The sequence below is a fragment of the Diadema antillarum genome, unplaced genomic scaffold (assembly GCF_040938485.1).
Source record: "Diadema antillarum isolate AM-2024a unplaced genomic scaffold, OU_Dant_1.0 seq00000220_RagTag, whole genome shotgun sequence".
Classification (NCBI taxonomy): domain Eukaryota; kingdom Metazoa; phylum Echinodermata; class Echinoidea; order Diadematoida; family Diadematidae; genus Diadema; species Diadema antillarum.
Window position 1 is genome coordinate 303,678 of NW_027271274.1, and position 22,727 is coordinate 326,404.

General features: G+C 38.7%; 1 protein-coding gene across 1 annotated transcript in view; it reads left to right on the forward strand.

Moving 5' to 3' along the window:
• The window catches only part of LOC139729148 (uncharacterized), a 95,061-nt gene that overhangs the window by 66,697 nt on the left and 5,637 nt on the right, over positions 1-22,727 (forward strand). Inside the window, exons 7-9 of the mRNA XM_071640077.1 lie at positions 7,898-8,066; positions 19,492-19,589; positions 20,832-21,073. Of these exons, the coding sequence (XP_071496178.1) occupies positions 7,898-8,066; positions 19,492-19,589; positions 20,832-21,073 (509 nt within the window). The remainder of the gene's footprint in view (positions 1-7,897; positions 8,067-19,491; positions 19,590-20,831; positions 21,074-22,727) is intronic.

The window sequence follows — 22,727 nt, forward strand, 5'->3', positions numbered from 1 at the left end:
AAATTCAGGGAAGCTTTTGAGGTACCAAAACTTTTTATTATCTTTAAGCGTAGGCTCTGAGGTTCAGTGCGAAGGGGGGAATGAAAAATGTGAAAATATTGCAGCAGCATAGGTTATTGTTGTTCATATACTGATGTTAGAGTTAAAAACTTTGACCAAAAATTAGTAGCCAGTCAGCACTTTGCCATCATAGTAGAAATCAATAGATGTCACCATGTTTTCATTCTCTTTCATGTACTATTCCATTTTGAAGTAACTAACATCCCTGATAAGGACTTATGATTTTGAACTATTTTTTTCTTCCAAAATATCCACATAATATGCTTAGGGAAATTAGCCTGTTTTCTATTGTCTCTCACTTTATCAGTGGATTCTTTGGATGTTATATGCCTAGGTTGAGAGTCCAATAACCCACTCTCATCTATACTAGACACTTCAAACACAGGTGGATAGAATTTATCTCTATGATCACTTTGTTACAGGCAGCTAGTGCCCTCTCTGAATTGTTATTCTTTCTTTCTTTTCTTTTTTCTCTCTCTTCTGGTCATCTTTCTCTCCTAATTAGATTTGAAAAAAAAAAAAAAACTTATTAGGTTTGATTAACTTTGGGCACTCCATCTTGTATTCCTCTTTCATTGTTGCTACTGCTAATTGATATGATTTGTTGTGAACAAGATATACACCTGTACATGTTACAACCCAGATAATATATCTTTCTTACTCCTCTTAGTATATTTCACTCTTGTATTGAGTTTATGTAGTGTATAATTCCCCACTAGATAGGCAGTGCCAGGTGGAAAAGGGGGGGGGGGGGGAGAAGGGGGAGGTTGAGGGAGGAAGGGCATCACTATGTTTGTTTGAACATGAGCAACATGGAGGTGTTTGTTTTGATTTTATAGGCAGAAAAACTAACCCTTAAAATATCACAGCGCAAGGCTGTACATGAAAGTTGCTGTCTTTTAGCACATGTCCCTGTGGTACATGTGGCATTGTCTCGCATAGCCACTTCAAGGAAACAACATGTCGGAACTGGGCATTTTCTCTCGGATCCTCTTCCGTTTACTTATTTTTAGACAAGTTTCTCCACGTTTTGCTCCGAGAAAACAGGTTAATGTGAGTCACGACTTCATTTTTGGAAGAGTTTGGGGCATGGCAAACACAACTCATGCAAGCGACCAGCGATAATGTTGGGAGACGTGGTTTTGCTCGTCGTGTCTGCACATTCCTTGATCACGGGGAGTGGATGACTTGCCGTTGCATCATGCGTCTAATTTTTCCAGCGCTGCTTGATGCATCAAGGCATCACGGCTATACTTAGGGACAGCAGTAGAACAATAACAATATCAGCAACAGCAGTACAACAGCAACAATCAACAACAGCAACTACAACAACAACAATGACAGATCAAGTTAAGTATACCTCGGTCAGCGTTGTATGAAGATCTTATCACCTGCGTGAATGCAGTCTATTCTAGAGCGCCGCCTGCCGATGACTGCATTTAGGAGTGACAGTGACGGCGTACGCCACTTGGTCGGCGGGAAAACCCGGCAATCTGCAACATGGCTGATGAAGACTGTCGTGAGGGTGAATAGGGTCTTCAAGACATCCTGGGCTTTAATCTGAGGTCTCCCTCAGCTGGTCCAAGGTTTACTCAGCGATTCCGAAAATGTAACTTTGATTTTCACAGTCTTGCTGTTGTGCACATGAGTCAAATCATTTCACGGTACCTGAAGAGTTTATACGGCATCACTACGGGAATTTTTCTTGGACGAATGTCCCTGCGTCCGCTGTGTAGCATATCGTTACATCAGCCACAAATTACATGAACCACCAAAAAACACAAACAAACCCAAACTTCTAATTGGATGTCAGATGTCACAAGGACATCCATGTATTTGATTCAACATAGGAAGAAGGTTCTATCTTCTGTTACCCCCACCCCCCATAAGAATAAAGAAGAAAGTTTCCACTTTAGGCCTTGGAGAGCCCACAATACAGCTTTGTCTAAATATACATATATATATACACATGCTTTTTTTTTGTGGAATGACTACATAATTTCTCTATAATGATACATATGTAGAATGTATAGTCACCAATACATAACAGAAAGATTTACATGCACCCTAATTTGACTGTAAAGAGGGCTCTAAATACTGCAAGACTATTTCAGCTCTAAATAACTGTAAATATTTTGCTAGTGATACAGCTGTATGTGGCTAAGTTTCAGGGGGAAGTTTTTGTGTGTGGGGGGGGGGGGGGGGGGAGCAAGTTCTCTTTACGATTTCTGATCTAATGATAATGTCGAGGGGCCACTTTAGCTCGCCACTGATTTGATTACCGAGAACTTGGATGTTTTAATTAAGGGATTTCAACCACCGCGCTGGTGAGAAACGGAAAACGATATCACAGAATTCGCAGGGCCCCCCTCCCCCTTCTCCAACACATCTGTATCCTCTGGGATTCACGGTGTCACATTACTCTGCTATGCGACTTCAGGTTTTTAGAAGGGGGGAGAGGGAAGTGGGTTTAAAGCGCTGTCAGTATGTGATTACTTTTTTTTTTGCGAGGGATTTAACAAGAGTTTTGGGGAGGGAGGCATGATCGGCGAGCGCCCATCAAAGCCAGAGAAGGCACGGATCCGTTTCGCTATCCTCTTATATCTCCCCCTCCATCTCAATCTCCGGCCGGGCTCTCCACGTTCCCCTCCTGGAAGCAAGCCAAGTGCGCATGTGTCACGTCGGGAACGAGACGAGATGAATCTTTTGCCAGCAAAACCGTGGTCTCTGACTAAGACATCTAGATCAGGCCATCACATCTCAGCCATGCTAAAATTGGAACGTCCCACTCTTTTTTTCTTCTTCTTCTTTCTCGTTCTTTTTCTTTTTGAAGTGTCATTCTTTCTTTAGGCTGTATCTTTGACTCTCTCTCTCTCTCTCTCTTTCTCTGCTTTCGTCATTTCCCTTCTCGACCCGCTTGCCTGGCACGATTCTTGAAATTCGGAGCATGCTGATTAGATGTCGATTGAACGGTATAGAGTGAATCTTGCTGGTGAAAGCTGCTCTCAAGGGAGCTCCTTGGATGATTTCTCTCGCCATGACGATATCTTTCGCCGTGACAATATCTTCCTCTGGACGTGTCCGTCAACCATCTTCCTCGTGAGGCGTCTTTGTCGTTATTATTGTTGTCATATTACTTTTGATGGTCATCGAAGGTGTATTCAGCGACATGGAGTCATTAGCCAGGATTTTTCGGAAGTACGGTGTCCGCGTGAAAGTTCTGAAGAGTTGTCTGTGCTTTCAGGTGGACGTCCCAGAGAGGTGAGTTTGTGGCGTTGGCTCCTACCGAGCCATTCGCCGCATAATGATCAGACCACTTTCTGTGGTACTACATACTTTCAAACTGTCTGTTTCTTGTGCCCCGAAAAGCGGCCAACTTTACTCGATAGTCAGGACACTCCTGGGTACTGCTTTAAACCTCCAACCTCTAGATGCATGGTGAAAAAAAAAAAACCACAATCAAATCTTCCTTGTGAATTTGAAAGATGTGAAGTTGTAGTGTGAAAAGTCACCTGTAATGCAGCCTAATAAATTCTTCATCAATTTATTTCTTTTAAGCCCATGTCACTGAAAACTTTGTGTAAGCATGCACTGCTAGAACAGTAGCTGGAGTACAGTCAAACCCGTCTCTAGTGGTCACCCAAGGGAGCAGAATAAAAAAAGAAAGAAAGTCAGTATAGGTAGGTGGCCACTGTAGACAGGGTCATTTTTCTTTCAGAGGAATTGTTTTTAGTGGCCATGTTTGGCAGGTGGCCGCTAAGGCAGGTTTGACTGTACTATATGAACAGACCTCCCAACCATACTGAATTTGGAGGAAAGAATCTGAATTTCGACCATTCCCAGCTCTTGTTTCAACAAGAGTTTCATATACTGGATAATTTTACCACACACTCCTATGGGAACTGCTCTTTCCTTCCTACTTTTGAGCCAAATCATCCCTATTTTTCAGTCAGAAAGGTTGGGAGGTCTGCATAAACGACAGACATTTATGATGAAAGTAAACTCAGTGTTCAAAATGACACTACATACAGTAAGAAGAAAAACAAACAAACAGAACAGTAACAGGTTCAGTATGTTTCAGTATATTACTAGTATACAAAGTTGAATACAATGAGATTATTGTGGCATTACCTGTGTTCAAATCCTCTCTAAACTTTCTTGTAAAAAAAAAGTTGAAAGATAAAAAAAGGCTGGTCAGCCATTTGAAGTACAGTGTATAAATACAGAGTCTCAGTGAAGACAACCCGGCAAACCTCTACCCTCGCATCATTGGCTGCTTGTGACGTGAAACAGTTACATCGTACAACGTCTTTTATGATACTTTTCCATATGAAAATTCACTATGGTCTGGATTGTCTTTGCTCTATGCTGTAAAAAGATGTCATTTTTTCATGCAAAAATATCCACACTCAATGGTTGGTCAGCTCAGGGAGAAAGGAATTACCATTCCATGGCAACTCATCGGTGTATTTAAGAAGAATTAGGTCACCACTGATTATATTCATCCCCTTTTTGTGCTCCAAAAGCCAATGTCCTCTAGCCATCCGCCAATCATATGTCCAGCTGGTTGATCTCTGTGGTCGCATTGCGAGCTTTTGGTGGTCGTATATGACATCATTGACCCCCCAGATGGTGGGGATGATTAGGCTGTTGGTGGTTTTTTGTCTGCCGTCCATCTGCTGTGCAGAGGATGAGAATGCAATTTCTAATGTCTTGTTCGCCGTGATTGATGATTGGCATCGCATTCTAAAAAGTTTTCATTAACCCACTCTGTGCTAGGAACCTTGCGCAGTGTGTACAATGCTATGGGGTTTTCTGTGGCAGTTGCCGGTCAAAGCACATGAAGTGTTGATAGTGTATGATTGATGACACACCTTGATTGGACATAGTATATATGCTGGTATTTCAACTGGTCTGAACTTCTGGCTTTATGCCTTTTCAGGAGAGATCTGTATAGATAAAGACTTCATCCCTCAAGAATAAATGCCAGCAAATACTGTAGAGTAATGGCTGCAAATATGATTTCATCCCTGAATTTCAGATATTAGGATGTCTTCTCATTCTTAACCTTCATATTAAGTCTGATAACGATGTACACTGTATATTTGTCTGGATCTGCATGAATATGCATTCATGATTTGTGTGTGGTTTTGTAAATGCACTTAAAAACATATTTTAATGCTTAATTATGACAGAAGTGTTCTCTATTGAAACTGCAATGCAATACAGACAGGTAATACTCAGCAATATGAATATATAGAACATTGCATGGGCTATTCAAGACATGGTTAACTGTGTAGTATCAGTATCTTTTCCTAAAATTACCTACATGACAGATAAAACTGTTTTACAGTATTTTCTCTGTCACTTTCACTGTAGAGGGAAGGGAGATATATTCATAAGGTCCTATAGTTAAGATTTTCACTTTTTGTTGTTTATTCTTTCAAGTTAAGGCACTTCAGATAATAGTTGTATATACATTGTAGGTGAAGTAATGACTGGAATTTTCCAAGAATTTTTATTCATTTTATTCTATTTATTTATTCATTTTTCTCTGATGGCAGTGAAAGAGACATAAACTGTCATTCTAGATGCATAACGTTATTTTGATGTTCTGCTTGCAATAATGTTACAAAAGGTGGCCAGTGATGATGGCTGACATTGGTACTGTGGCAACGTCAAGCTACATTTTAGCACTAATGGCAAAATGAGATTCCACTGGCCATTGGACTAGCATGTCATCAATAGTGCAATCAGGGCCTGAGCAATCATATACATTTACAGTCAAGAAACTGCCACTGCACCTCATTTTATCCGTATTTTAGCAACATGGTCACAGTCTCAGTAGAATCGTGCGTGCTTACAGTTAACATCCTGTCAACTCGGAATTTGACGGCAGCTTTTCTTGTGTGTGTTTCTAGCAAGATTGCAGCAAATGTTAATGGTACAACTGAGGTTTTTACTACCACCAGTAGGACGAACAAACAGACAGACTGACAAACAAGTGGTTGCTCACTTTTGTTTGGAAGTACAACACAGTGATTTTGTCTGTTGTATGTGTGTTTGTTGGTTTGTTTTTGTAGGCTTCTCTCTCCCGCCCCTTTGCTCTCATCACATGGGTAGGAATATATCTGTCATACATGTTTTAAGTCTGTCTGACTGTGCGTCACGTAGCCTATGTAGTCTGATGCCGGAAACGCCTGTCACGGGTGAGAATCATCAGAATTTGGACTACGGGCTCAAATTAATTCTGAAAGCATCCGGAGAATGACAATTTGAGGACAATCCTGTTTGTGCGTCGTGCACTTTTCGGTTGTTGCCACAAGACTCCATTTTCTTCTGCCTGATTCTATTGTGTCATGTCCCTGGTATGATGCAACATTACATGTGACAGAAAAGAAATATGAACCGAGATTGAATTTTGAGCTGTTCCATATCTCCTTTCGGGGAGATAAGACCAGATTTCGATGCAGCGATGAAAAGTGATATTGCTCCCTGGTGTTTAGTTTTAATTGCCTAATCATCACTTGTCTTTTTTTTTAAATCCCCGTACTTGTTTAATTAATTGTATGATATCATAAATCAAATTTATGGGAGTCTCCAAAGGCATATGTGTGAGCTACAGAAATGCGCAGTCATTATGATCATTGATATTAAATGATCATCTATCCTTCTGAAGTTGCTCCAAATCTTAGCATCACAGCCTTTTTCTTTGCTGTGAATGAAATGAGTAATTAGATTGGTGCAAGTCTCTCTGAATTTTATTGAATATATCTGATATTGTAAAACCATCAGATTGAATTGGATATATTCATTAAAACATAACCAAAATCAGAAAGAAATAAAAATAAAAAAATTGAAAGAATGACAGGAGCTGTAATCCTATACTTTGTGTTGCCAATTTGATCAGTTACAAAGTTGGGAATTGAGAGGCTTGTGAAAATTTTGCAACCAAAACAAATGATTCTGTATGAACGTCAAAGGGCTGAAGTAAGAGATGATTTTTCGCTTTACCCGTAGACAGGCTAACAATAAAGAGTGAAAACTGTGATAAAGAGATTTACAGCACCAAACCACGAAAATGTGGTTTTCTGGGACTTTCGATGAGTTCCAAGTCTCCCATGTTATACACAACATCTACCATGCTACTTGTGAAGATACAAAATAGACTTTACATGTTTCACTCTCCATAGCATGTGTGCAACATTTTGGCACGTGCCCAATTTGGTGATTAGTTCCTTGTTACAATTGATTAAAAGGGACGTAGTTAATTTGGGTGCTGCCTTACTCTCTTAATTGTACTTGCAAAAGTTAGGTTAATATAATGGAGTTCTCCCAGGAAAGAGAAACTTGTAAATTGAGTGAAATTAATTGACATTGATATCAAAGCAGACTTTTTGAAAACTTTAGTAATGTCAGTCTAAATTTCATTTTTCATCTTTGACGACAGAATGTAACTCAAGTCTTGTTCAGATGCTTTTCTAAGTAATGTGTAAATACTTTAATGCATCATAGCACTGGTGATTTCAAATTTAGTTTGGATTCCATGAGACATTGCCACAACTACTACCTTCATTTCAAAGTTGTTATGTTTATGATATTTCTTCAAATAAGGCAAGTAATCACACACATCAAACACATACATACATACATACACACACACACACACACACACACACACACACATAATGGGAAAAAAAAGAACTGCATGTGACTTGAAATAGGCTATTACATGTAAGTAGTGATGTAAAGAAGCATTCCAAATTACAACATGTATACTATGTGATTTTTACGAATAACCCTTGTCTTCTCTGTTTCTCTGCCTATGTTCCTGCAGCGACTATGACAGCTACAAGAAACTCTCGGGCTCGCAGCTCTCGATCATGTCGAGGTCGTCACTGTCGGAGAAGGTGGAGAAGACGAAAAAGAAGCTACGGAGGGCGCTAAGTCTCGACAAGCTCTCATCGCCGTCAAACAAGGACAGTTACTCGGTGGAAAAGCCAAAGGTGAGAAAACAGACAAATCTTTGTGTTACAGGTGTACTAGATTTCAATTCTGTGTACACCACATATTTCTTGAGGTTTTTATTTTTGTGAGTTTTGCAAGTCAAGTGCCATTTATGAATTTAAAAACATGTGAAAATATAAAATCTGATCCCGAATAAATGTGACATACATGCATCCATGTACATTCCTCCTTTCAGTACTGTACTCCTTGGTCGCGAATTTAACCACTCGCAAAATTGTTGTGAAGTCTCAATTTGCCGAAAATTAGACTTGCTAAATATATGGCACATACAGTAATTACTGATGACTTCTTTTGGAGCTGGGGATGAGTGTGATGTCTATTTAATTGTAGCATCAGGGCGCCATCTTTAGGTGGTTTAGTCGCTTACTATCAAATGGTCATCATACTCCAAAATGTTACTTTAAAAGTGGAAATTTTCCTGTGAGTAATTTTTTGTGTTCGGCTTGGTAAGATGAATTTTGCATGATGTTAATTCTGTTGAATCACAAAACATATGCAATAGTCTTACATGTAACAGGCAAAAATAAAAAAGCAAACAAATTGTGTGTTCTTATTTTGCGTGAAAATTTCCACACCACAAAAATTTCTATTTGTACAGCACTTGCCTAATTTACTCAGTCTTCCAGATTATATCAATACATTGAAGATAGTCTGGGTCTGGTATCAATTTTTTGCAAGCGATATACTGATAAAAATCACCTCTCCAATTTCATACAATGCTGTTCAATATTCCTACGTTGTATTTCATGAGAAGTATTGGAAAAGTTACCACAAACGTATAATTGACCTGTTGCTGCCTTGTAAAGCGATATGTGTGAGACACCTATTGGTATCGCACCTGTACATTGGAGGTAAAACGGGCCAGACCACTCTCATTCGCAAATTGTTGGCAGAGATACTGAGCTGTGGTTGCATTGATATAAGAAACCAGGCAAACTTTTAGGAATGTCAATGGTTTTTTAGTTTGTTTGTCTTTTCGTCTTCTTTTTTTGATTGATTTTGCTCTGGCCAAAAACCTTCACATAAAAACCTTCACATATGATGTACAATTGATATGCTGACGTAAAATTGTAAAAAAAAAAAAAAAAAAAACAAAACAAAACAAAAACAAATGAGCAATGATAGCCCTTCATTTGTATTACCCATTAGATATACATGTATATTTTTCTGTATGTATGTGTGTGTTTGTGTATTATAGGAAGATCCAAGAAAGTATAGTCTTTACTCAAGAGGCATTTCAAATGAAAATTGAAGATAGTACATATTGTAGGCCAAAGCCTGGGATTGAGGCTACAGTGTGTATTGTAGCCTTGAATACCCAGTTAACTGAACAAATAGAAAAATTGTAACATTCTAAAAATTCTGTGGCCCTGCTTGCCATGATTCATAGGAAGAAAAAAAAAAGAATTCTCTTGGGAGGAGAATATCACTTGACACGTCTGACGATATTAGGAGAGACCTGGGACTTGTTCCTTCACTGTTGCTATGGCAACACTAGCCCAGGAGGGAAGCCTTCGGTGTCTGTAGCTATCATGAGCTGATATCAGACAGTAGATTAATGTGTCATCACTTTATTTCTCACAAGGCTAAACTGTCTTTTCATGGGTTTGCACAGAGTCGAGCTTATTTAGTATCGTCTCCCTGAATCAGATGTAGTCACAGACATGTACTTTGTGAGAATGCACATACATGTACATTTGTACCATGTACTACTAGTATGTCAAATGTACCATGTCTGACATACTGTATGCCTCTGCACACTGCAGTTTCCTGCCGAAGTAGGGGTAGTGTTTAATATTTTAGCAATTAGAGTCTGCATTCGACTCATTGCATTTAGAGCTTGGATGGGATGCAGAGTGAGTTGTGAGCGTGGAACATAATGAGAGTGTAAACTATGCCCAAACTTTCATTTTGACATTTCTATTTCAAAAACAAAATGACTGTGAGCTTTGTGTGAAATAGTGTACTCAGTGAGGAGAAAGCATGATATCTAATGATAGGAAATATCTCTTATTATAAATACAAAATATGAATTCTGTGTAAAAAAACTACAGCAAATATTTGATCAACAATAACTCAAGTGTAATTGTATTAAACATACATATCTTGCATCTTTTAGAACCCCCTGGGTTTCAGGCTGTTAATTCCCAATCTGTACAATGTACAGAGTTCATTAGGCTCCTTTATGCAAGGGGTTTGCAATGTATGCTTTACTGTAAAACGAGGAATTTTCGCGTGCATTCTAATTTCTCGAATTTCGCGAGCGCCAAAATTCGCGAAATTAAAATGCACGCGAAAGTTTTTGTCTACACTACGTACATTGAACGTCAGTGGCGATTTGCGAAAATTTCATGCCACGAAAAAGGCTGTCGACTCCATTTCGCGAAAATTTCATGCCGCGAATATATCATGTTTTACAGTATTCTGATTTATGCGCAGCAGCATTCAGATTTCATTCGATGCTGCAAGGCTGGACAGCCATCCGTTCCTGAACATGATAAGATCTCAACTTTTAAGCCAGCACATTGAATAACACTGTCAGTATAGGCCTACTTTGCTGGCCCTTCGCATCATTATTTCCGACCTCAGACGGACAAATTGGACCACAACTGTGTATTCCACACTCTATTTTGGGGATTTTTAGAGACTCCAACCCAAAGTATCTTCTGATCTGGAGATTCTCCCGCCTGAAATCCCTAGCAAACGGGAGACTCAAAGTTGATGTGTGCGAAGCACGAAATTCCCCGGGTTCTAGATGCTCTCTGGTGCTATCTAAGGCTTATTTTTTTCAACATACGATAGAAATATGTAAGAAATCCTTTCCAACGGGAGGCAAAGAGCCAGGGCGGGAGAAATTAAATCTCAAACGGGAGAACGGGAGATTTTGCAAAAATGGGTTTTCGGCGGGAGATCTCCCGTCGAAAACGGGAGAGTTGGAGTCTCTGGATTTTATTTTCTGGGGTAGACTTGCCAGAACAATAAGTGTTCAATGTGCTTTTGTGGTTTGCTGATATGTTCGTATAATGGGGGGTGGAAAGGGGGAAGGGGAACAAAGCCACAATTTTGGGCGGAGGCTAAGTACAAGAGGAAACGTTGTTAATTGTCTATTGCTGACTCCTATACCACACCTGTCAATAGTAACAACGAAGGTTATGGGGGGGGGGGGGGAGGGTCGGAGAGTTGCATCCAGAGGAAATACAAGCTCACTTGTATAGGCAATTCTCCATTGCAATGAAGTCCTGGGGACTGGCATTTTCTGTAGCTATATGGAAATTTCATTGTAACTAAAGGAAATTTTGCATCATACATGTAGCACAGACTGTAATGATAGTAATTTTGCAACCTGAAATTTAGTTTTTGGTGCAATGAATTTTTGTTATTACTATATGCGTTGTCACAGGGGATGCTTGGTAATAAGCAGTGTTGAAATGTGAAGAGACATGATAGATGTGGAGGATTATAGAAATAATTGGAATATGGACAATTCAGTGAAAAATATACAATCAAATCAGCTTAAGAGAGAGGATGTTACATGAAGTGTGTATTGGGGGTGGGGGGGAGAGTGATCATACAGATGACAAAGAATCATATGGAATCAGATATGTGATGATAGTGAGCAAAAAAAAAAATGCAAGCCAAGAAATTGCCATGATAAAATGTAAATTGTTTGTAACCTGATATTGTCTGAAGGAAGAGAAGACATCTAACAAACAAAGATGACAAAATGAAGTTGCAAAATGCAGGAGTTACAGTGTATGAGTACATGAGGTAGTACTTTTACCTTGGAAGGAATATTGAACTCGAGTAGCAGGTATCAAACCTATAATTGAGGATTTACCTACCAACAAGGATGAGGACAATCATTGCAGAAGATATGCATATATGAGATATGCATTTTAATTCCAAGGTATTTCAGAACAGCACAAATTTATCGAATGAAGGGATTAACTTCCTCCCCATAAGTCGCATCTCTCGGCATGTTTTGTGACGTAAGTCATGACATTTTCACATCAAACCTCGGCCAAAAATGTGGGCAACTTTTATGCAACGGCTCCTCAACATTTAATTTCTAAACAATGCATTGTAGATATTGAGAAGAATCACTGCCAACCCAGTTAAAAAAACAACTCTAAAAATTTCTGTTCGACAAAAATCTGCGATGTTATCGGTGCTGAGGAAGAAGCCGTGTGGCACAACTGTTGGAGTTGGCGCCCTTTCGTTGCCAACCCACTGACTCACCTTTTTGCAGTCGCTGATTTGAATCTCTGATATCCAAATTAGAAAACAGACTTTCGAAAAGGAAAGATGGCCAAAGGAGATCGGCATGCAGGATCTCGGCCCAGTTGCATCAAGGACGGACGTACGTCAGCAGGAAATGTATTTTCAAATTCTCATCTCCCGCTAATTTTGTTTACAGAAAAACGGTTCCATTCGTTCTTTAATTTCACATTTGTGTATGTGTGTGTGTGTAGTGTATGTGTGAAGGAATGGTTGGTTGGGATGTGAAGGTTGGGAATTATGTGCGTCAACTTGGAGACGAGATTCGTGAGGCTAAAGCTAAGGGAGAGAAAAATTTCCAAGCTATAATGATCTTGATGAAGATGAGTTTAAAACCAGTGATTACAGTTTCCACTCAAATCAAAAATAATCTTTGGTAGTGAATTGAAAATAATCTATGGTAGTAAATTTGTGAAATTGCAAGACAAACAGGAATGAATGAGTAAATGTACTCATAACTCTTGTCATATTAAACCAGATAGCAGATTGATGCAAAGTTTACAAGCATACAAGGAGCAGAGAGAAAGAGAGATAGATGGATAGATGAATAGATAGATGGATGGATGCATAGACAGATTCTTAGATAGATGGATGGAGGGATGGATGGATCAAAACACTTGGCACTTTCTCTGTTCATGCACTTAGCTTTAACTTGGCAAGCCTTTACATTGGCATTCAGTAATCCACCCACACTTGACCTAGTTATAGATTAGCAAGCCCACTCAGGTGTAGCAATGTGCCTCAAATCCAACAGGAAGGCCATGGGGACACAGTAGGGTGTAAGGGGATTAGCTAATCTCTTCTTTAACAATTACAGTTAAGTTTTCAGACATCTGCACCAAGTGGTGATGGAAAGGGTTCAAGGTGTCTGCCAAACGGAGAACAAAGAACAATAAGGGTTTATAAATTGAATAAAGAAAAGAGGGATTTACTGTTCTAAAGCTACAATGTATGCATGTACTGTATGTCTCTATCGTTAAACTAACTTTAAATATCTCATTCTGTAATATGAATATTTGCATGATAATTTGATTTTTCATATTTCCTAAGAAATTGAGGTGGAAGAAAAGGAGCCAGAGAGAAAAAAATGATGAGAAGCAAGAAGAATAAGGAAAATTATATAAATATGATAGATAGATAGGGAAAAAGGATGCATAATAAATAGATCATGTTAGAAGCCTAATTGTAACAGATGTACATTGTATGCAAGGACGACTTGGTAAGATAAATATTTAAGAGAGGAGAGAGAGAGGAAAAGATATATATATTAGTGAGGAAGGTATAAACGTGTGCATATGTGTGTGAATCGTGTATGATGTTATATACTTTATATACACTCTACATCATACATAATATATGTAATATATTGGACATATGTGTGTGAATTGTGTATATGATGATATATACTTTATACACTCTTCATCATATATGATATATGTAATATATTGGACATATGTGTGTGAATCATGTATATATTATATACTTTATATACACTCTACTTCATACATAATATATGTGATATATAGGATATATTTGGTGATAGATTGAGACCTAAAAGGAGTAATATAGCGTGCATATCATATCTGTTTTAATGCCAAACTGTGCCAATTATCAGAAAAAGAAACAGAAATTGGCACGGATGACGGTTCCGATGAGTGTCAGTTAAGGTCAAAACCTATGTCATATCAAGATCTCGCTCGCCAAGGTCGCATGAAGTTTGAAGCACGTCACTTTATCATGCCAAGCCATCAGGTGTAAGTGTGCGAGTGTAGGAGTCAGGCTGTAAACATTTTCTTGTACATCAGTAGGTGGGTTTGTCTGTTTGTTTTGTTTTTCCAGTGACGGTTATCTCTCAATACAGATCACATGCATCACAGACATATACCAGAGCCAAATGTGCGATTGAAATTAACTGTCCATTCATACTCTCATCAGCCCTTTCCAAGTCAGGTGATTCATACCCCATTTTTACATAAAAATTGGGCACAGGAGCGCTCCAGAAGTACTTCGACTTATACCCTTTTTGAATTTGTTCATACAGATCGAGTCACCACCCGCTGAGATCACACATGAAGTGGCTGAAAGGGGCATAAATGTAATGGTGCTTCTAGTATATAAACTATGTAGATAGAGATAAATAACTAGAATGAAAATAAACAATATACACATATAAACTTTACTTCTAATATATAAGCTGCATGCACAGTGCATATATGCAGCATATCACTGCTGGAGTGTTCTTAACGTTAGATGACCATTTGTACAGAGTTTAGAGCACTTCACAGGAGCGGTTGATACTTCTTTTAACCCTCCCCTGAAACACAGATTATGCACATGTTCATTATGCCTTGTGTCATCTCTGAGATGAAAATTATGAAACAATGACAGCTCTGCCTAGCATGATTAAATAAATAAACTCAAACCAATACTGTATACGCCAAATATTTCGTGAGGTTTTTATTTTCGCGAATTTCGTGAGATTTTTATTTTCGCAAATTTCGCGAGTCAGGTGCTATTCGTGAAATTAAAGATGCACGAAAATATTGACTCTGATCCCGATGTAGATGTGACGTATGCATGTGCATTATTTTCTCCGTTCGGTACAGGACTCCACGATCACGAATTTAACCACTCATGAAATCGTCGGGAATTCCTGATTCGCGAAAATTTAGACTCGCAAAATATATGGCGTATACAGTACACTCAACCCTGTGCATTGCTTGCTTACTACAGCATACAGTTTGTACTCATCAACCAAAAGCATCTTAATATCAATATGATTTGTAGACATAAAGATAATAATAATGATAATAATTCACAATATCTATAAAGCGCTAATCACATTGACATGTCTCACTAAGTGCTTATCACATTAAAACGTCTCACTAAGCACTGAGAAAATAGAGAAAAAAAAGGAAGAAGGTACGATGTACTGCAGTTTCTGAATGTTCAGACATATATAAGAACAATTGCCGGCAGCACATGCTCATGCTTGAGACTGTTCAATAAACAAATAAGTTTTTAACATAGATTTGAATTTTTCAGGTGAGTCAGTTTGATTTATACATTCAGGTAGATTATTCCACAGCTAATGGATGCATGATATGACAATTCTTAGGATAAGTATGATCACGTATCATGTCTGCATCTTGATTTCCTATCAATTCATGGTAGATTTCAATTTCAGAATTGGATGTGCTGCCCCCTGCTGCTAAACAATTAGCCTTGTTAACAGGAAATATCAGACAGCAATTTTTTTTTCTCTAAAACCATAAGTAATTGGAAGCAATTACTGAGCCATGCAATTGGATACAAAGTGAGGTGAACCATTGTGTGATATTGTATTTGCTCCTTCAAGTGGAGAGCATTCCAATCTGAAGAATAAAGATAATCCTTCCTGTAATAGGAGTCAAAAGGTTGGCCTCTTTTGTTCGTGAGATATAACCCCCAGGACTTATTTACATGTTATCAATCACTGTTGAGCACGAGGTACACCGTATTGTGTGGAATGCCATCACAACTCCAAAAAATATGTTTATTACGGAGAGAGAACGGAAGAGAGATAATGGGAAGGGGAGGGATAGAGAGAAGAGAGATATATATTATATATTCTATATCTCCTCCATACTTACGCTGCTAATGCTGCTTGTGTATGGAATTGATCTAAGAGCAGTCAGGCTTGACTCGATTCATTTATGGGAGGTTGATCAATCCCTTGAAGTCACTCAAACGAAACCATTTCCTTGTCCTCTACCCCATTGTATCCATTGAGCGAGAAGCGTTTGACTTCTGTCTGTGGTTGTCCACAGCGAAGAGTGTCGCAAAGTATCTTTTCCTTGACGGAGGTGGTGGTGTCCACGATGATTTCTTGCCGACCTTGTGTACGATTCTTTCCACTGGACTATTAAACATGACTGGACCGTTAAAAATTGTGGGCTGGTAGCCGTTTGGTCTCGGGATGGCTCGAGCGTCGAGAGAACGTCGCAGGCATAGTTTGGCGATTTCGTGGTTGTATCAGGACAGTGAGGTCTGTGTGAGACATATTCAATGTCATAATTAGTGATCGATGTTTGTATAGTGATTGTTGATTAATGATGCATTCCTGACATTTTTTATATTTGACATTGTTCTAAAGGGAATTACATCAGCATTTGTAATCTTATAGAATCATGTACATGATCTGCGTTCATCTGAAATGGTATGCTATATTTCATTAAAATAGTCTTCGGTACTTGTTTGTTCAAGTAGTTTCAGATTTCTGGCGGAGTGAAGTTAAAAACAAAATGAACCAAGTATGATAAGATCTTCTACAGCTTTTATATCAAAAGTCTACCAAGTTTGAGATGTTGAAATATTTTGCATCAGCTCTAGTCTCCCACAGATATTGTACCATTATGACCTGGGGAGTGTTACATAAAGCTGTTCTTAAAGTTACGAACGAATTAAGAATGACTGGAACACATTCTGATGTGCTATACACATCAGAATATCAATAATTCAGCACAAGAACTGATCACCAGTCGTTCTTAAAGTTGTTTGTAACTTTAAGAACAGCTTTATGAAATACCCCCCGTGTTGTTAAAATGTAATATGTAGTTAGGGTTGTACATACACATAGAATCTACAAATATATACATTTATGTACATCAACACATTCAGACATTATATAAACATTATATACATTGTAAAGATATAGATAATGTAGATATATACATGTATAATGTGTTTACACTGTATATGCAGATGTATGCATTGATAGATCTTACATTGTAGATTAATGGGGCTGTGTAGCATAGTAGATAAGACTCCTGACTTTCAAAATGGATATGCCAAGTTTGAATCCCGCTGAGTTCTTAGTCCTTGGACAAGATTTTTTACCCACGATGTCCCTCTCGACCCAGGTGTGTAAATGGGTACCTGGCAATGATGGGGTAGTAATAATTAATGGCAGGGCCCTCTGGTAGAGCAGTGGCAACACTGAAGAGGCTACCCTGGATAAATAAGACCACATTATTGTGTCATTTTACATTGATACATTAGCTACATGCATAGCCATGGACAAACTACTGCATGGGAAAGTTTCAATTGAAGACTGATATTTGAAGCTGGCTTAGGAAGAAAAGAAAATCAAAGAACCAACAAATTACCTAATATACAACAAGCATGTGTAGCGTCTTATTAAGTATGGTTTTCAGCAAGCAGCATTTGTTGACATGTACAACTGTACAACTGTAGCTGTGTCTTTTTGCCTGTCTCAAAATCCATGGGTCATGGGTTGTCATCTGCCATTGGACTGTAGGATAATTCCACTTTCTACTTGTATTTGTGACATAGAAAGTTTCATACAAACATTTTTTTTTCATTGCCGGACCAATTTTAGAAATCTTTGATCACTTGTGACATTTGCATGCATGTAAGAATATTTGTTTTTATATATGAGATCTGATATTGCCTAGATGTTGATATATCATTTTGCAGAGTTAAGTTGAGTGTAATGCACGATTAATTGCCAGCTATATAGTAATTAATTGAGTTCCTGGTGGATAGAAACTGAGCATGATGTTTTGTCAGTGTAGCTCAACTGATAGGTTGCTATAAAAGTGCTGTGCAATTGATCGTGTAAACACTACTGCTCAGTCGTCATACATTTGTAATCGACACAATTCTATCTGTCTTACTTTGAACTGAAAAACAAAGCGATGCCAACATGCAAACACTGCTCATTTGTGCATGAACGATCCTAAAACAGATGCAACATATCTGTTTACTTCTTATTTCAGCTGGAAAAAAAGGCAAATGTACAAACACTGCCTGTAATTCATACGGGTACGATCCTAACACTGACTGCCCTCAAAGGTCCTGTTTACCTTTGGGAGTAGAGATTTCAAAAATGTTCAAGATATCACATTTGATGCATATATGTAGGTCTGTTGTGTCACAAAACATCCTACCATATAAAATTTTCGCAATAAAACCTAAACATGAGGAGATATCAGTGTGTTTCTCAATAAACTGTAACTGTAGACGGCTTAGTCTGGGAACGTTCTTATTATAACTATTGTTAACATTTTGTGTATTTAACAATACTCAACATCAATTATACAGATTCACATTTTTACAGTTGTTGTTTCTATCCTTGATTCACATTTTATATCTATTTTAAAGCACTAATGCTGGGTTTTTGTTTCATCTGCAAATGGTAAATTACTGTATACGCTATAATTTTCGCGTACATAAATTTTCGCGAATTGCCGCTGTCACACATTTTCGCGAGTGGTTAAATTTGCGATTGGGGGACCAGAGAAAATATGAAGTGGCAAAGAAAGTGTGAATTTTCAACTTACTAGCAAATAAGAATGATACTAGTTATACACTGCATGCAAAAAACTTACCAAACTCTGCTAACTAGTAAGTTAGAATTCAACATTTTTGAAGTGGTTAAGAGTATATCGCGCTAGATTTCTGACGAGTGGTACGAGGGGTACGAGTAAATTCAGCGGCAACCAGCTGGAGCATATGAAGCCCCGGCCCCTAAAGTTGACATACAGTACTTGTAAAGACGTAGCGGCATGCAAACGCATGAGCTATAGCGCACATGACTGTAATCAAGGGTGACACGCCGCGCGTTTGTAACGTGGTGGCGCAATGAAAAAAACAAAAACAAAAGAAAGTGGAATTTCTCGCAGAAATAGTATTGCGCCGTCTACTGTGCTGTGCGAATGCTACTTACAGCGACTGGGCTGTGTATACTAGTAGTTCGACGTGGACGTGCTATATGTACGTAAACAAGCTTAGCCAGTTTATATGGTCTGTTCAGTAAGCCATGACATGGTATACTAGTACTGAAATGTTCGTATCATCAAGGCAAGGGATTCATTTTGGAAGGTAATATTTTCGCGTGTTGTTAATTTCGCGAATAGCTCCCGACTCGCGAAATTCGCGAAAATAAAACCCACGCGAAATATATAGCGTATACAGTATGCCTTTAACTTTTGTTGCACTCTTCTATTTCAGCTGAAAAAGTCCCCCTCTATGAGGTCACTCACAGGGCTAATGCTGCTAATAATTCATACGTGTATGATCCTATTAAACTGACTCAACTCTCCTTGCACTCTTCTATTTCAGCTGAAAAAGTCCCCTTCTCTGAGGTCACTCACAGGGCTGCTGAAGAAAAAAGACAAGGACAGTGACTCGGGCTTCTCAGATGGCTTCTACGGCAAAAGGTCAGTCAGATGTCACCAGTTAGCCTTGGGGCAAAATAGCAACAACAACCAACCAAACAAACGAATGTCATTGACTTTGAAGGATGTGTTTTTGATATTTCAAAGCAACGTACGATGTTCATGTGCATATTAAAAAAGAATAGCCAGTTCAGATACCAACATTTTTGTTTGCTATTATTCTTTTTTCCGCCTTTTTTCACCACTGTCTTTTTAACCTCGGTTATTGATTTGTGGTTTTGAAGAGTTTTACTGAATGATCTTTTTCTCTTATCAAAATTGGCATAAAACCCTAAATCTGTTTTTCAATAGTTTTGGAAGGGCTTGAGTATTCGTGTTTGATGAAATGGGACAGGGTTACATGTGTACTTGAAATGACACTTTATACATTGTATATATCAGATGGCATTGAGGAGTGTTGTCTTAGCACACTACATAATCAGAGTTGGGGAAGCACCCTCATAGATGAACTTCACACTCTTCTCTTGTTCAAGTGTTCAGATTCCGGCGACTGTAATGTTGCCTCCTAGAACTGAAAGTGATATTGAATGGTGTGCACACTCCCTGCTTTTATTATGGCCAAGTTTAGCATCGATAGTCGGCATTCAGCTCAGCCCGGAATGATTTGACACAGCAGACGTGAATGGGAATCACAACCTTTTTAACCCTTCCTATTAAAGCCAGTTAGCAATGCATGATGGAGTGATTTCTTTGCCTGTGTGGCATAGATGTCTTGAAACTAATTGTTAGAAAATAGAGATTAGCTAATCCCCCCTAATCCCTATTATGTGTCGCCATGGCCCTTCCTGTTGGACTTGCACACATCGGTACACGTGAGTGTGCTGGCTGACTTTACAACTACAATTGTACATATGTAGGTCAAATTTGGATAGATTAGTGAATGCTGATGATATAGCATGACAGTTTAACTCTGTTCTCCGTTACTTGAGAGGAGTGGGAAGGCCACATAAACATTTATAGAGATGGTATGTCTTACCCCTTATATCCCTTTTATTGTGGTAGTATCATAGTTACCCTTGGGTAAAAATAATAATGGCAATGCTGTCTGGGAGGGCAATGGATCGAGTTGATAGGGATACCCTGGTTGAATAAAACCATGCCATGACCATAAAACTGAATGCTGTGTTCTAAAACACAGTTTCTGCTAGAAGTAGTATTATGTTTATGCAAATGAGTGTGGTACGGTGACCCCTTTGACACTCTTAGCATGCCCACTCTATCCAGGCGGTCTGCTAGCGTACTTGGCCTGGAAACCGCCCCATTATCGCCGACGTCCTTGAAAGACGGCTACATCCGGCCGCAGCGGACGACGGAGGAAACCGACGTGACCCTGCCGACCCACGGGCGCAAGATCGGCCGGTTGCTTGCGGTCAAGCCGGACGGGACGCAGGTCATCCAGCTGGTCAAGCCGCCAAACGGGCCCTTTGGGTTCTACATCGCCAAGGGGACCTCGAGTCATGGGGATGGTAAGATTTGATAAAGGCTATCCCAAAACAATCTTGTGTTCATGCAGACAAGGTTGTTCCCCTCTAGCATGGAGAGCTCTTAGTGAAACTGGTTTTCCTGAGATGCCTACTGTTACTCTTTTAATTTTATTTGATTTAACTCGATTTGATTTATTCATTGTTTGTATGGTGTCATTTACATGGTTTTTTTTTTAGCAATGCAGTAAAACATAATACTTGTATATATAAATTATATGATACTCACTATAGCTAGTTTCTACAATTTCAACAATTTTCATTTCACATACATCTGTGACATAGTTACAGCACATGTGTTACGAATTGCCATATACAATGTACATGCAATTTGTGCTGGGTTTTTTTTTTTGGGGGGGGGGGGGTGGGGGAACTACATGTTTCATAGAAAATACTTTTTTTTTTTCAAAATTGTAATACTGCACATGTCTGGTGCAGGGAAGGTAAAAATACTGTTTTTTGTGTGTTTCCACAAAAAATATACATTTACAGCCCTTGTTTACAAGGTTGACATTCCTGGTTCTCACACTTGGGTTTATTCCAAGCATACATTTTACATACATAGTCACTTTAGGTTATCATAGCATGTACATGTACAAACAGTGCAAATCAGTTGTGTACAATTTTTTGCTACTTAGTGACACATAACAGCGTTAATGTTTTTAATAATTTGGCAGAGCATTTACAATTCTGTTTGGAATTCTCATCGAAAGCAGCCATATCATCTAGAAAGAAAACAAAATAGAATGATCACTGATGTGTATGATTATTATCATGACGCCACTCTGTACACATTAGGCGAGACTCGTCAAATCAGAATCTGCCGTGAAAATGATAACTGGGTAAAGGTGTTCCATCTGATCAATGTACAGTGAAAGAAAGGCAAGATACAAAAAGTATGTGTCTGTAATGGATGCAGCGAAGGCTTGGAAAGGTACATGGAATTGAGCAAGGGAAATGGAAGAATGCTGTAGTATTGTATTTGAGTCATGCTAGCACCCAAACCAATCCTGTTGTGTGAGACAAGGTTTAGTGTTTGGTGGAAGCATCATAATACCCATGACTACCACTCCTTACACACCTGTTTGGACAACAACAATGACTCTTGTAAAAATTCCATTGTGTCATGCTTTGAAGAAGTCTTTTCTTCTCCTTAACTGTGTGTGTACATGTGTGTTTGTGTGGGTGTGGGGGGGGGGATAAAAATTTATGATAATCCCTGTCTCATATGAATGATCCCACAACAATGATCACTCCAGGGGGTAATCATTCCAAGTTAGCTTCTCGCCTCCTTTTGACACATTTGTTTTTCTTAGCAGGAGAGTACTAGAAACACAGACAGACAGACAGACAGACAGACAGACAGACAGAACAAAGAGAGGGAGAGAGAAAAAATATATATATCATGTTTTAAATTGCATGTAGTTTTACTTTGCAGTGAGAATAGCAAGCCAGAAATAATTCTAATTTTTTTTATCTCAAAATATTTACCTGTATTGTTATATGGCCCTTCCAGTTTTTGGCTGGATGTAAACTTGTGTACGTGGCACTTTTTTCTTTCTTTCTTTCTTTATTCCTGCAAAATGTTTGTGTAAAGGTTAGTTGTTATCTACATGGCTATCTTTCGTTCTATCTATAT